At 47.9% G+C, this 14,508-nt stretch overlaps 1 protein-coding gene across 1 annotated transcript in view; it reads right to left on the bottom strand.

Annotated features, from left to right (window-relative positions):
• The window catches only part of VOPP1 (VOPP1 WW domain binding protein), a 65,153-nt gene extending 55,163 nt beyond the window's left edge, over nucleotides 1-9,990 (bottom strand). The window contains exon 1 of the mRNA XM_081244823.1: nucleotides 9,745-9,990. Within this exon, the coding sequence (XP_081100949.1) occupies nucleotides 9,745-9,798 (54 nt within the window). The 5' untranslated portion in view covers nucleotides 9,799-9,990. The remainder of the gene's footprint in view (nucleotides 1-9,744) is intronic.
• Between the last annotated feature and the right edge of the window lie 4,518 nt (nucleotides 9,991-14,508).

The raw sequence follows: 14,508 nt of genomic DNA, 5'->3' as shown, positions 1-14,508 counted from the left end.
GTTAATGAATGTAGCACTTTTCTATGTATGGGAAGATGCAAGAGTCTGGGCTCTTTGAAATCGTTCCTTTGATCAGCATCTTAACTACTTAGGGCCAGTAACCTGTTTTCTTCTATCCTGAATCCCCTCAGGGTGCACAGTCTGGGGTGGCTGCAGTGCTGAGGGCTTGATGGCCGCAACAACCTTTGTTTACTGATGTGGCAGGTGACATTCTTCCTCCACAATAATCAGTATCAAATTGCTACTGATATTTAAATTCCACTGTATACACTGAGTGCTGTTCTAGTTCAATTTTAAATAGCTAATTTTCACAATACACAAGAGATCAAATCCAATAATCTCACTGGATCCAATTCATTAGTCATTTAAAATCTGTAATAAAAAAAGATTGCATGTCAACTCAAAAAATATGTGCAGGGGTATATAGTTTTTGAAAATTCCTTAAGAGAGTATACAAACAAAAGGTTTGACACTCTCTGAGCTAGAGAAAAATGGTCAGGAGGAAAGTGACAAGAAATAAGTAAAAAAGAACAATAGAAAGAAGCCACGGTTCCGGAAAAAGAATCCTGAACCGCTTGGAATGTACCTTGAAGTCAGTAGAGAGCAGCTGAGGTTGCAGAGGTTTTAACCAAGTGGGGAGACCCTGCAGCAGTGTGAGAACAATGCCCTGAGGCTGTGGGACTTGCTTCACACAACCCACCCCCTTCTCATCCCCTTGTTTTCTATACAACTAAGGAAACAAAGGACCACAACTAGGAACTTCCACAAACCCTCACAAGCAAACTCCCACACTCCCTGCCCCCCGCCCATAAGAGTTTAAGATCTGTCCCCACTCTCTCCAGGAAGCCATAGTTTGATTCTTTGGACAACAAGGGCATAAATCACAAGATACCAAGAGACGGAGACCAGCTAAAGAGGCAAAGCGTTTCGCTCAACTTTACTCCCAGTTAGTTAAAAGTCAAGGTGTTACCTTTGTGGATGCTGCCTTCGGCTCCACCATCCAAAAAGCATCGAAGGGGACTAGCATACTAGTTTGAACCCTTTTATTGCTTTACCCAGAGCAAAAATGAAGAGCCAAAGAGGGTAGTAATCACAATCTTCCTTTCCCTTGTTTTGGACACTAATGACCAAGTTTCTCTTCAATCTAGTCACAGATATACTAAAAAGGGAAGAAAGCACAATTTTTTAATAAAAAGGTATTTTTGGAGCCCTCTCTCCATTTTGGCAGGGAACCTGGGCAAGGCACCTTGCTTAGAAACAACTGACAACATTCACAGTCTGTTGGTCCTAACAGTGCAGAGCTAAATTCCAAGTGGTGGATTTTCCCAGAGCTTCCCTCTACCCTGGGGCACTTCTCTTCTTACAGGTGACTCAGTTGAGTCAATGAGAGGCTAAGTAATTTACCCAAAAGATTCCCAGCCAACACACAAAGAGCTGAGATTCAACAACACATCGCTATGCTGCCATCTGCTATGGTCTGAATGTTCATGTCCCCTCAAAATTCACGCTGAAATGCTAACGCCAATGCGGTGGGATAAAGAAGTAGGGGCACTTAGGGTGTGATCAGATCGCAAGGGTGGAGCCCTCCCGAGTGGGATAGATGCCTTTATACAGAGACTGCTTACCCTTCCACCATGTGAAGACACAGCCAGAGGGGCCAGCTTTGAACCAGGAAGAGGGCCCTCACCGAACTGGACCTTGCTGGTGCCTTGACTGACCTCCCAGCCTCCAGAAATTTTGCTGTTTATAAACTACCTGGTAGGTAGTATTTTGTATTTTGTTATAACAGCTCAAATGCACTAAGACACTATCTAAACAAGAAACTTAACTACCATCACATGTCTTCTGTGCCTCAAGTATACAATTGATCAATTTCAAACCTGATTTATAAGATACTACTTCTCTGTTCTGGTCTGAGGATGTTGTGCTCTAATCAAGAGCTTTGAAGTATGCAGCTACACTTCATGAAAATATATATATTCATATTTATTGCCTCCCTGTATTGCTGACCACCTGACTCCTTAACCCCAACCAGCAAAGGTCACCGTGTCCTACTCACCAAACACAATGGCCTTGAATAAGGCTCTCAACTGCTCTGCAGCATGAGTGCAGATAACTCCCAAATTTAGCATCTTGCTAGACTCTTGTTGGATCTTTCCTCACAGAGGGCAGATGATCAAACACTTCAAAACACTGCACGTTTAAAGCTAAATTTTGACTTTTTAATATTAAGGACATCAGTATTCTCCAAGTCAAAATCTCAATCAGGGACTTTCCTGGTGGCACGGTGGTTAAGAATCCATCTGCCAATGCAGGGGACACAGGGTCGAGCCCTTGTCCGGGAAGATCCCACGTGCCGGAGCAATTAAGCCCGTGCGCCACAACTACTGAACCTGCGTGCCACAACTACTGAGCCCGTGCGCCTAGAGGCCGTGCTCCACAACAAAGAGAAGCCACCGCAAGGAGAAGCCTGCGCACCACAACGAAGAGTAACCCCTGCTCGCCGCAACTAGAGAAAGCCTGTGCACAGCAACAAAGACCCAACGCAGCCAAAAATTAATTAATTAATTAATTTTAAAAAATCTTAATTATCTACTTCAACCCAGATGTAAGTCTCCATCTTTGACTTGGCTCGATTTAACATTTTTTTTACTCCATTGGGCAAAGCCGACAACGGTATGATAATCAAATCTGTATATGGCACAAAACCATAAAGGGTACTGGATTTTAAAAAATAGTATTCAAACAGAGGTTGACAGGCTTAAGAAGATGAGATGAAGGAAGTAATGTAAAATAGAATTAATATATAGTCCTCAATTTAGGTTTTATATATTATACTCAACACTCTACAACTGTTATGAGGATTTGTGGGTTACCACCAACAGATGTTAAAAACATTTGTGTCACTGCCAACTCAGTGTAAATCTCTTGGCTTATCTGCCTAATGCAAACACAGCGCCAGTGAGACCACATCTACAGAACAGAGTGTCCTTATTGTTCAAACAAGTCCCAATGGGGAAGAGATGGGAGGCAAGTCAAAGGCTGCATGACAAAATGCACTCAACACTGAACTCATTCCTTCTAAAACAGTGTACCATCACCGCAGCCCACTTAACACAAGCAGCTCCATAATCAACCGCTGGTGTCAGGATCACAGGCAAGTACAACGCAAATACCACACAGATGGGCAGCAAAGTGACCCTGCAGATCTCGCAAAGATACATGAAGTCTATTCAAAAGACTCTGGCAGGTACCCGTTAATAATGACCCAACAGATGCCCAAAACAGAATGATATGAATAAAAAAGACCAAGAGAAGCTAGAGGTGGACGTAGGGCGGGGTTTGATTACTCGAGCAAATGATTCTGGAACAAAAAGAAAAGTCCCTTACTATGATCATACCACTAACTTTCAAGGTCAAGTAAAGACTATGCAATTATGCATCACAGACTTTTATCAGAAAAATTAATCTCCCCCGCCCAAATTGATTCAACTCTAAAAATGGGTACTTGGGATGGAATTAACTTATTTTTATTATCTGGGCTTTGTTTTTCCAAATTAAGCTGCAACTTTTTCCTCACTATTAACTATGAAATTTTGATCCCTGTTTTAAGTGGATTCACTTTGAGTGGCCTTTTTCTAGGACCATTTTTTTTCATACAGTGATGATTTCCTGACCACTGTTCATCCAGTTTGGCAGTTTTCAGAGGGCAGCTGTGAGGACGGTGAGATGATTCAAAACCACATCTTGTGAGAAATAACAGAAGGAAATGATGTCTGGAGAAGAACACGGGGCGGGGAGCAGGGGGTGCGTGGAGGCCAGCACAGCTGTGTTCAACTGAGGGACTGTCATTGTGATCATATTTATTCTGAAAAGCCCAAGAGTACAGAACTAGAACCAGGTAGAAACAGTGCAGACATTTCTACTCAGTATAAGAGAAAACTTTAACAACTAAAATTGTCCAAAAAGTTGATGCCTTGCTTTGAGATAGTGAGTTTCCATCACTAGAGGTATTCAAATAATGATCAGCTCTAAGTCCTAACACACAAGGCCCCCTTCAGAGTCACAGCTAATCAACTACCTTCCCCTCTTCTACTGTAGACCTAGTCAGCTCCCTCCCGCAGGGTCATTACCACGGGTTCTTTTTACTCATTCAAATATTTACTGAGTCCTTACTGTGCGCCAGGCACTGTTCCAGGAGCTGGGGATATTTCAGTTAACAAAATGGATCAAAACCTTTGCTCCCATAATGTGTAGATTGTGGAAGGTAAATTCCATCATGTTTTGAAGGTAATAGATACAGAGAAAGGAGAAAATTGGTCAGAGCCAGAGTGCTGGGAGGAGAATTGGGTTGGAATTTTATATAGGGTGGTCAAGGTAGGCCTCATCAAAAGGGTGACATGGGAGGCCTCACTGAGAGGATAAATGTAGGTTCTAAGAAAATGACTAATTTTCTTAGTCATTTCTTAGTCACTGGAAAATGATAATCCAGGGGCCAATAGCCTAATCCATGTGCTTCTAGAGTCACGGCCCCCTAGTTGGTCTTTATAGCTTTGCACAAGCCACAGGAAAGCAAGGGCCAATGAGGGCCCCAAGTCAGGGCCCAGAGCCCCAGGCCCTCCTCACACACCCGGAGCCAGTTTCCCCCAGTTCAGAGTGGAGCCCTCGCCACCAGGCTCACGTATCACTGCCACCCCTCATCCTCAGCACCCAGCCTCCGTGGAGCTTCCATAGATAACAAACTCCCCACAGTCTTCTCTTTCACTCAAATTGCATGTTGCTCAGATTCTAAAAACTCTAAAGAGTGGGAAGGTGGCAATAGTTTATTTCAGAAAATTGGCATCCAAGGGCTGCCACACTCATTGCAATTCCAGGGTACAAAAAACATCCGGCATGAGACAAAAAACACTCTTAAACATGACTTGGTTCTAATTTCAAGACTCCTGGGCATCAAAATACAAAGGACTTTAGAAAAATACTCAGTAATCCTGTGAATTTCCCTAGTTTCAAAAGACAATGTTCCCTTTCCAACCCTCTCTCTCTCGAAGAGAAGACCACTCCTTTTTCTAGCCCAAGAAGGGATGTTCTTTGGCCAGAATAACTTTGAAACACATGGCGGCCTCACTTAAAGGTTTCCAGCTTTGGGTTCCAGGGGAGGGGCAGAAAGATACTGATGCCGGTCTCTTGAATAAAATAACCTAGTACAGAGTTCTTTCCCCCACGGATGGATAAAGCAGACCCCCCAACCCTGGCACAGGGGGAATTTATACTAAATAGTACACTACACATTTCGGGGCTCATTTCAGTAAGGACAGAACGCATAGCAAATACTGCCCAGTATATTACAGAAGTGTCAACCTGACCTCTAGAAAGAGACTGCTGTGACAACATCCAGAAGACCACGTATTCTGACAAAAGCCCACGGGGGGCGCATACGCTTAGCACCTAATGACTCCCCAGGTTCTACTAAGCCACACTCAGGCTTGGAACCGCTTTTCTTCTTCAGTTTCTATGCTGCAGCTGCAACCCAGTGCACTAGCGGACTAGCTCACCAGGGCTACTGGGAGACGGCTCAGCACCGTCACTGTTCCCGCAGCCACTGTTCACAGGGCCTCACACAGACCAGTGGACAGGAGGACAACACACAACTTGAGAATTTCATGACCCAAGAAGAGCCACGGGATCCCCCTATCCTGTGGCCGCCCCCCTGGCCCACGTGCCTGGGATATCTACCCAGCTGGCACAGAGCGACTGGGGAGGAGGGAAGATGAAATAAGGGTCCACACCGGCTTCCCATGCGATTCACAGGCAAGGCCAGGTTAACAGAAAGGAAAGGTCACTTCAGTGATGAGCCCCCCAGAAGCCTCCCTGGGGAAGGGATAATGCTGCCCCCCAGCCTGTTCCTACTTACAGCTCTGTCTGGGCTTTGGGGTGAGCACACGCCGGGGCTTCCAGGACAGTCCTGCTGATGCCTGCCGTGCGGGCACGACTGTTAACAGTCCCCAGCGTCACTCTCCAGTGTCATAGTTTGGATGCTAAATTATATGGTCCCCTAAATGGAGCTGAGTTCCTAGAGGGGATTTTGCTGGTTTCCCTGTTTTCACGGGACCACACCCGTCCAAGTCTACCACTGGCCTCGGGACAGACCGAGTACAGATTCTCTCCATGTCTCTGTGTCCAGCAGTGGGAGAGGCTGAAGCACAGGATGGGGTGGTCGGAGACCCCGTGCCTGGATTTGCATCTCAAGCCCTCACACATCACAGCAGTGAGACTGTGGAGAAGCTCTTTAACATCCCCATTTGACACAAAAATGGGACTAAAAGTAATTGCTAAGAAGATTAACGAGTTAATATTTGTAAAGTGCTTAGAACACAGGGGAAACACTCTGTGTCTGCTGAGTGAGAAACCAAGACGCAGTCTAGCTGTCTCACAGGTAAGTGAACTTCTATAGAAGGATGTGAGGCAGGGGAGGAAAGCCCTTCTTTTGGGCCTCCCACTGTTGTGGCCTCTCCCGCTGCAGAGCACAGGCTCCGGATGCGCAGGCTCAGCGGCCATGGCTCACAGGACCAGCCGCTCGCGGCACGTGGGATCTTCCCGGACCGGGGCACGAACCCGTGTCCCCTGCATTGGCAGGCAGACTCTCAACCACTGAGCCACCAGCGAAGCCCAGGAAAGCCCTTCTTAAACAACTTTTAGACACCCTCCATGGTCAAAGACTTCTCCCGAGCACACCGCCCCGCCCCACTCCCGCCCCACACAACCCTGAGCAGTGCTGCCTAGGAACAGGATGCCAGAGGGCCAGGGGCAGCATAAAGGCTGCCAGGTGGTTTATGGTCAACTACACCACAGCCACAGTGAAACCAGCTCAAGCAGAACAAAGACAAGTATTCCAGGTTGCAGCTGGCTGTCAGAAGCCTTCAGACGTCTCCCTCAGTTGTCTTAGGCCCTCAAATTGAAGAGAGCTCTTTGCCTCTTCACACGCTCGGCAACGGAAATAGCACATTTAGGTATGTGATTCAGGACCTCAAAAGCATCAGAGAAAAAAAAAAAAAAGCATCAGAGGCGTACTGATAACAACCAATATTAGATGAAATTCAGAGCAACCCACTTAAGATGAAAACATCTCAGATATATAACGCACGTGTAAGATTCCATGTGATACATTAGAAAGAACTATCCTTAATTCCTCAGAGAGACACCTCTCTACCACAAACAAAACAGGTGCTTGGGACAGGCATGCAAAAGTGGGCTACACCACACCATCCCATGAAAACAAAAATTAACAATCATCTAGATATCTGACTTTGTGAAAACATCAATTTACTCCTTTACATTTTAGTGTATGGGCTTCCCCGGTGGCGCAGTGGTTGAGGGTCCGCCTGCTGATGCAAGGGACACGGGTTCGTGCCTCGGTCTGGGAAGATCCCACCTGCCGTGGAGCAGCTGGGCCCGTGAGCCATGGCTGCTGAGCCTGTGCGTCCGGAGCCTGTGCTCCGCAACGGCAGAGGCCACAACAGTGAGAGGCCCACGTACCGAAAAAAAAAAAAAAAAAAAAATTTAGTGTTGTCACAGTTCTGCTTCATATCATTTGAACCTGTCAGGCCTGATTTGAACTCTCTCTTAAGATGATAAATTCCTGAAGAACGTCACTTGCCATTTCAGTAAACAAAGGATGTTGCAGCCATCTAGCCAGCAGCCACTGCAGTCTCCCAGACTGTGCAACCAGAGGGGATTCAGGATGGAGAAAAACAGGATACTGGCCCCAGATAGCTGAGGTGCATATCAAAGGAATGATTTCAATATGCTCAAACTCTTGCAACTTCCCATACATAGAAAAGCGCTAAATTCATTAACCTGAGATGTCTGGTTTTCCTTAATAGTAATCTTTTGATGTTCCAACTACCTGGGGTTTTTTTGTTTGGTTTTTGTTCTTGTTTGGCAAAAACTCCTCTATAGGGGGCTTCCCTGGTGGCACAGTGGTTAAGAATTCCCCTACCCACGCAGGGAACACAGGTTCGAGCCCTGGTCCGGGAAGATCCCACATGCTGCGGAGCTACTAAGCCCGTGTGCCACAACTACTGAGCCTGCACTCTAGAGCCCGTGAGCCACAATTACTGAGCCCGCGCACCACAACTACTGAGCCTGCACACCATAACTACTGAAGCCCGTGTGCCTAGAACCCATGCTCCGCAACAAGAGAAACCACTGCAGTGAGAAGCCGCGCACCGCAACGAAGAGCAGCCCCCGCTCACCACAACTAGAGAAAGCCCACGGGCAGCAACGAAGACCCAGCGCAGCCAAAAATAAATAAATAATTTTATATTTAAAAAAAAAAAAACCTCCTCTGTATCCTGGCTCCTCCCTTAACCCTTCAGAGCAGTCACTCCGAGTGATCTGAGAGGCTGTGTCCCAGGCTTAAGTATTTTGAAAAGAACTGAGTCCTTGAAGCAGTCTAGGCTATGTACAGGGCACAGCATCACACACACTAAAGACCTGCAGGAGGCAGAACCAACGAAATGCTAGGTAATTTCACCAAGTGCTGATTTAAAAGTGGGGGGATCGCATGTGTAGGTACAGATGCATGCGCTTTTATGTGAACAGTGGTCTCAGATTCACTTCTCCATTATCTGTCTGGTGATCACCCAGGAGATGTGATACCTAAGGTCATAAAATTATGAATCAACAAAAAGGACGCAAGTGGAGGGCACTCCACAAAATCATGAACCACTCAGCCAGGGAGACAGAAGAACAAAACCAGGAAGTCTTTGCTATGGCGGGGCCGGGCGCAAGAAACTTTTCCATCAACCTTCTTTTCAGGAGAGCTCAGACTCTCCCTCCCAACATTTTGTAACATTGATTTCCTTATACATGAAGAAAACCAAGGAGTCGTTTCCAGAGTTTTACTACCTAAAAGAGAAAACGTAAGAACCTCATCACTCATTTACTTTGACTTCATGAATTTAATAAAATTTCATTCAAAATAATGGAAGTGAGCAGGGAATAGAACAAACCTTAATCCAGACTGCACCCTAGGGCCCCACTAACCCCCATTTTAAAGAACCCGCTTTTGCAAGAAGGGGGTGGCCGCCATCCGAGGGCGCAACTTTCCGGCCGGGGGCAGCCGAGGTCCCCACGAGGTTGCGGTCACCAGCAATTCCTCCGCCGTCGCTTCAACAAGTCCCCTGTCTCGGCTCCAAAAGACCACACCCACCACCCCGGCTCTTCGGGGGTTTTCTCTCGCTTCGGAGGACTGCGCTTCATCCTCACCGGCGGGGACATTTCCTCCTGCTCAGTCCCGCCATCTCACTCGCGGACCCGAGACACCTCCCTCATCCGCGTCTCCGCGCGGTCGCGCCCCGACCCGGCGGCGCCCCCTCCCCAGCCCCAAACCGCTGGTCGCCCTGACTCTGCGCCTGCGCCGCTTCAGGGACCACCCGCCCGCCAGCCCCACCAGCCCCGGGCCCCCGGGGGAGGGGAGGGGTCGGGCGCACAGCACGCACAGGGTTCTCCCGGGTCCTCCCCCCGCGCGAGAGTCGGTAACGCGGGGCGGGGGGACTGAGGGCCGTCGGAGGAGCGGGGAGTGATGGGACGACCCCGTCACCAGGGCGCGGACGCCTTCCGCACGGGGGCTCATGCCGGTCCGTGAGGCCGTGGCTCTCGGCCCTCAGCCTTCAGGGCTCCCGCACACGGTCTCCCGGGCGCCTCGGTGCCGCTCCCGCTCAGCCCCGCCCGGCCCGGCCCTACCTCCACGAGCAGCCCGAGCAGCAGCGCCGCCGCACTCCCGGCCAGGCGGCCCATGGCTGCGCGTCCTCCTGGTCGCAGGCGCGAGTCAGCAACACGTCCTCTACGAGGGGGCCAGCCGGCTGGCGGGCGGGGAGCCGGACTGAGCCGCGAAGCCCTCGCCGCGCACGTCCCCGGCTCGCGCGCCCCCGGCTCGCGCGTCCCCGGCTCAGCTACTGGGTGTCAGGGTCAGCCTCGCCGGAGTGCGCGCGCCAGGAGCTGGGAGATGAGTCGCGGAGGCTGGCGGGTGGGAGGGGAGGGGCCAGCTGTTTCCTCCCTCCTAGGAGACCGCCCTGTCAACCCTGAATAGACCTGGTAAGGTTTTTAAAAGAAGCGAAGTCTCCGCGGAGTGAGGCTCGTTCCAGAGGGAGATACATGAACCCGTTGTGTGCCTCCAGGTTCTTCACTGTCCCTTCCATCCCTGCACACCGTGGGGCGGTGCACCCTCGCGACGTGTGACGGCAAGGACAGCCAAAGGATGAGGAGGCAGACGGAGAATGGAAGAATCCCTGCGCCTCACCTCTCGCTTAGATGTGGTGCTTTCACGCCCGCATCCTCCTGTGCTGGCCCTGCCTGTACTCCCCGCACAATTGGCCCACATTGAAGGCCACCCTCCTGCTAGTAAGTTTGCGATGTCCTTGCCTCTGCTGAACTGACTTTCTTCCCCCCACTACCTCGTACCTACCATGTTTTGTTCACAACATGGCTCAGATTCCATCTCATTTATAGTTATTCAACAAGCATTTATTGAACTTGTAAGTTGTACCAGACCCTGAGCTGGAGAGCCAGTACATAGAGGGGGGCAAGAAAACTCTGCCTGGTTTCTAAAGGGAGAGATAGTTACTTACACGAATAGGATGCAAAGTGCTGAGTGCACACACCAGGGGGTACAGGATAATAAAGGACATGAACCTACGGGTGACTGGAGGTGAAGGGAGGGGTCAGGGAAATAGATGTTACCTAATGCATGTCCCAAACTCTTTCCAGACTTCAACATATGTACTCATCTGATGACTATAAAACATGCACCACCAGACCACACCTGTTGGAACCAGAACTTGCAAGTCAAGCAGAAAAGATGCTTGGTGGCCTTCATTGTCATGGTAATACACTATCAGACAAGACCACCAAGGGTACTGCCTGGGATTTTAGTAACTTTGACTTACTATTTTAAACGAGGGCATTTTATTACTCTTTTAAGGGTAGAAGTTAACTTGTAGAAAACCAAACACAAGCTTTGTTGTGTAATAGAGATGCAAATTTTTTCCTCCAGTGTTGATGTAAATGATTTCATCTGGTAAAAATGCAAATGACCTCTGCCAGCTCAGAATGTTAACCAGGTTTCTGCCTGATTTATCGATCTCATCCCAAGAGTTTCCTTTTCTCCTCTTTTTCACTGGCTATGTATACATAGTCAGTTGCCTGCATTCTCCTTTGAAGCAGCTTTGTCATCCTCTGGTTCCCTCACTAATGGGTTGTTGACCTGAAACAAGTAAGACTGCCAGTTATTTCTATGGCAAAGATGAGTTTATTTGCGATCCTTAACGCAAGTTTGTGTGCCCAAAGCACAGTGAGGCCAAACAATCTAAAACGTCGGAGTCTGGAACAGAGAAAGGTTTATTGCAGGGCCATGCAAGGAGATGAGGTGACTCATTCCCTGAAAAGCCTTGAGCTCCCCGAAGGGTTTCGGCAAAGCATTTTTAAAGGCCAAGATGGGGGTGGGGGGGTCGCAGGGTAGATGATCAGCTTGTACACCATTCTCTGACTGACTGGCTGATGGTGAAGCTACAGGACGGTGTCACAGGGGTTCACTTTATCAGTCCTTAGGCTCCAGGAGGCCTGGGGCTCTGTGCTCAGGATCATCAAATAGTTCTTCCATTCGGTGGGGGAGTGGGGGTAGTGTTTCACATCTGCAAAAGCACTCAGGAAATGTGCATCCCATACTATTATCTAGGTGCTTCAGAGAGGAACTAAAGCAGAGGGTATGGGGGAGGGGCCTGTCCCCAGAAGGCCCCATAGGGTCCTCCTCAGTTACAAGATCAGCAGAGAACTACAGTTTGAGGTATAGGACCATGGCTAGCCACATGCAAGGCCCAGCAGGAAAAAGAAAGAGTACACTTTGGGGAATTCCCTGGTGGTCCAGCGGTTAGGCATCCATGCTTTCACTGCCAAGGGCACAGGTTCAACCCCTGGTTGGGGAACTAAGATCCTGCAAGCTGTGTGGCATGGCCAAAATAAAATTAAAAAATTAAAAATAAAGAGTACAGTTTCATAGAGGGGAAAAGGAAGTTGGTGAAACCAAGCAGGACCCTATGGGGCCCTCCCAAGTACAAATCCTATCTGTTTCCCCAATTTTTTGTTCGTAGGAAAAAGGCCTTAGCCTCCTATATGGTCCTGAATACCAAAGGGCAGATTCAGACAATTGCTAATCAGGAAATTCAGAAACAAAGCAGGAGCAATCAAGAAACAATAGTACAGTGATTAAAGCAGGGTGTGGGTTCCTCCTCAAGGCGTATACATAACAACATCTTTGAGTTCTTCTGCAGGAGCTAAGGCCCCCAGCCAGGTGGAGGACGGTAACTTTAGGCTGAGCACAAGGTTCCTGGAGCACCGCCCTGTTACCTCACCACCAACCAATCAGAAGAAAGTCACACACCCTGCAGCCCTCACCCCAAATTTTGCCTGTAAAAACTTCTCTCCGAAAAGTCGAGGATGTCAGGTTTTTTGAGTACGAGATGCCCATTCTCCTTACTTGGCCCTGCAATAAACCTTTCTTTGCTCCAAATTCAGACATTTTGGTTTGTTTGGACTCACTGTGCATTGGACACATGAGCTTGTGTCAGTAACACTGGGACGGCTAAAGTAAAGAGTCCATTGTGTTTTTCTGCCTGAGTCCTTTCCCAGAAAGAAGAGGAGTCTTTCTTCTTCCTGCTGGGCTCTGCTATCATCACAGGCTGTGAGAGCTCTCCTTCTGGTCTCCCGACTCTATTGAATTGAGGTTTCTGTTTATTAATTGTTTACATTTACCCCTTTTGATCAAGATCCTTTTGTGACAGCATTGCTAATGAATAGCTTTTCTAGTTGCAGTGACTTTTTATCCCTTACTGTTAGGAAGAATCTTTCCTGGGTGTAGAGTGCCCCACATCAGAGGGAAAGTACACAGATGGAAAACCTATCGAGGTCACATTCAAGGAACAAGGAGCAGTAGGAGGGAGAATTCTCAGGCACTTTATATGAAGTGCATCTGTTATCAAGATCATAGACATTGGAGATCATCTGAAGTGTTATGTCATCGTCAAAGGTTTAGCTACAAACTTGTAGCAGGCCTGGTCTGATTGCCCTTGGAAAGTTGTCTCATCAGATGTCGTCTGCTTCAATTCTGATAAATCTTTACTTTCAGGTCACCAGATGATGTACAAGTCCAGTCAGGGTTTGGTGCTATTTTTAGGTGTGTCATATGAATCCACAAGTATTTTCCTTGGAGTTTGGCAGCACAAGGGTTGGTTAGCAGCACCTGATAGGGACCTTTCCAGTGAGGTTGAAGAGAATCCTTCTGGAGGTGTCTTTTCCAACTGGCAAAAGCTCCAGTTTGCAAGGTGTGATGCTTAAGGTCTTTATCTCCTGAGAATGCACTGTAAAAAGATTGCATTCCCCAAAGATGGTTATTTTTTATTTTATTTTATTTTTGCAGTACGCAGGCCTCTTACTGTTGTGGCCTCTCCCGTTGCGGAGCACAGGTTCCGGACGCGTAGGCTCAGCGGCCATGGCTCATGGGCCCAGCCGCTCTGCGGCATGTGGGATCTTCCCGGACCTGGGCACGAACCCGTGTCCCCTGCATCGGCAGGCGGACTCTCAACCACTACGCCACCAGGTAAGCCCAAGATGGTTATTTTTAACAGAAGCAATTAGGCCTTTGCAATATTGGAGTAACTCTTATCAGTTGTGGGTGAAAAGAGGCAGGAGTCAAGTACATTAGGCATCCTGTGACTATGTCAAAGGGTGAGAGTTTATGAGTTCCCAAAGAGGTGGATTTAGAAGGACCAACAGCAATACTTGTGACCAATCTATTGGGAGGGTCTCTACAAATCTTGCCAGTTGAGTCTTAATGGTGCCATTAGTGCATTCCACTAAACCAGAGGATTGGTGTGGTAAGCACAGTGAAAGTGCTGTAAAACCGGCCAAACAGCATAGCCTTGTCAAAGCACCTGGCCAGTAAAATGGCTTCCTCCATCATTATGAAGTTCGAGGGGAGTTCCCCAGGTAGGGGTAGTCTTTTCCTCTAGCCAGTTTTTCTAAATTATCATTTGGAAAGATATGCCTTTGCACTGTGAAAGTGGTCTGACTGCTGTTGATGCCTTGAAGGGCAACGTTCTTTGCAGAAATGTCAGCAAGGTGATTTCCTTTAGCTTCCAGAGAATAAAGTTTAGAATGCCCTGGAATCTTACTGATAGCTTAAACAGCAGATACAAGTATTGCAATCAACACTTCATTTTAGATCCTACTTCCACTGGAAGTAAGGAAGCCACATTGCTCCCACAGCATTTCAACATCATGAGGTACTCCAAAAGCATATCTATTATCAGTGTAAATATTGGCAGTTCTGCCCTTAGCTAAAGTATAAGCTTTCATAAGAGCATATAATTCATGTTGTTGGGCTGAAGTAGCCATAGGTGAAGTTGCTGCCTCAACAACATCAAAAGGAGTTGCAGTAACACACCCAGCACGATA

Source organism: Mesoplodon bidens (assembly GCF_964165515.1).
Source record: "Mesoplodon bidens genome assembly, chromosome: 9".
Taxonomy (NCBI): domain Eukaryota; kingdom Metazoa; phylum Chordata; class Mammalia; order Artiodactyla; family Ziphiidae; genus Mesoplodon; species Mesoplodon bidens.
This window is presented reverse-complemented; position numbering and strand designations above follow the sequence as displayed.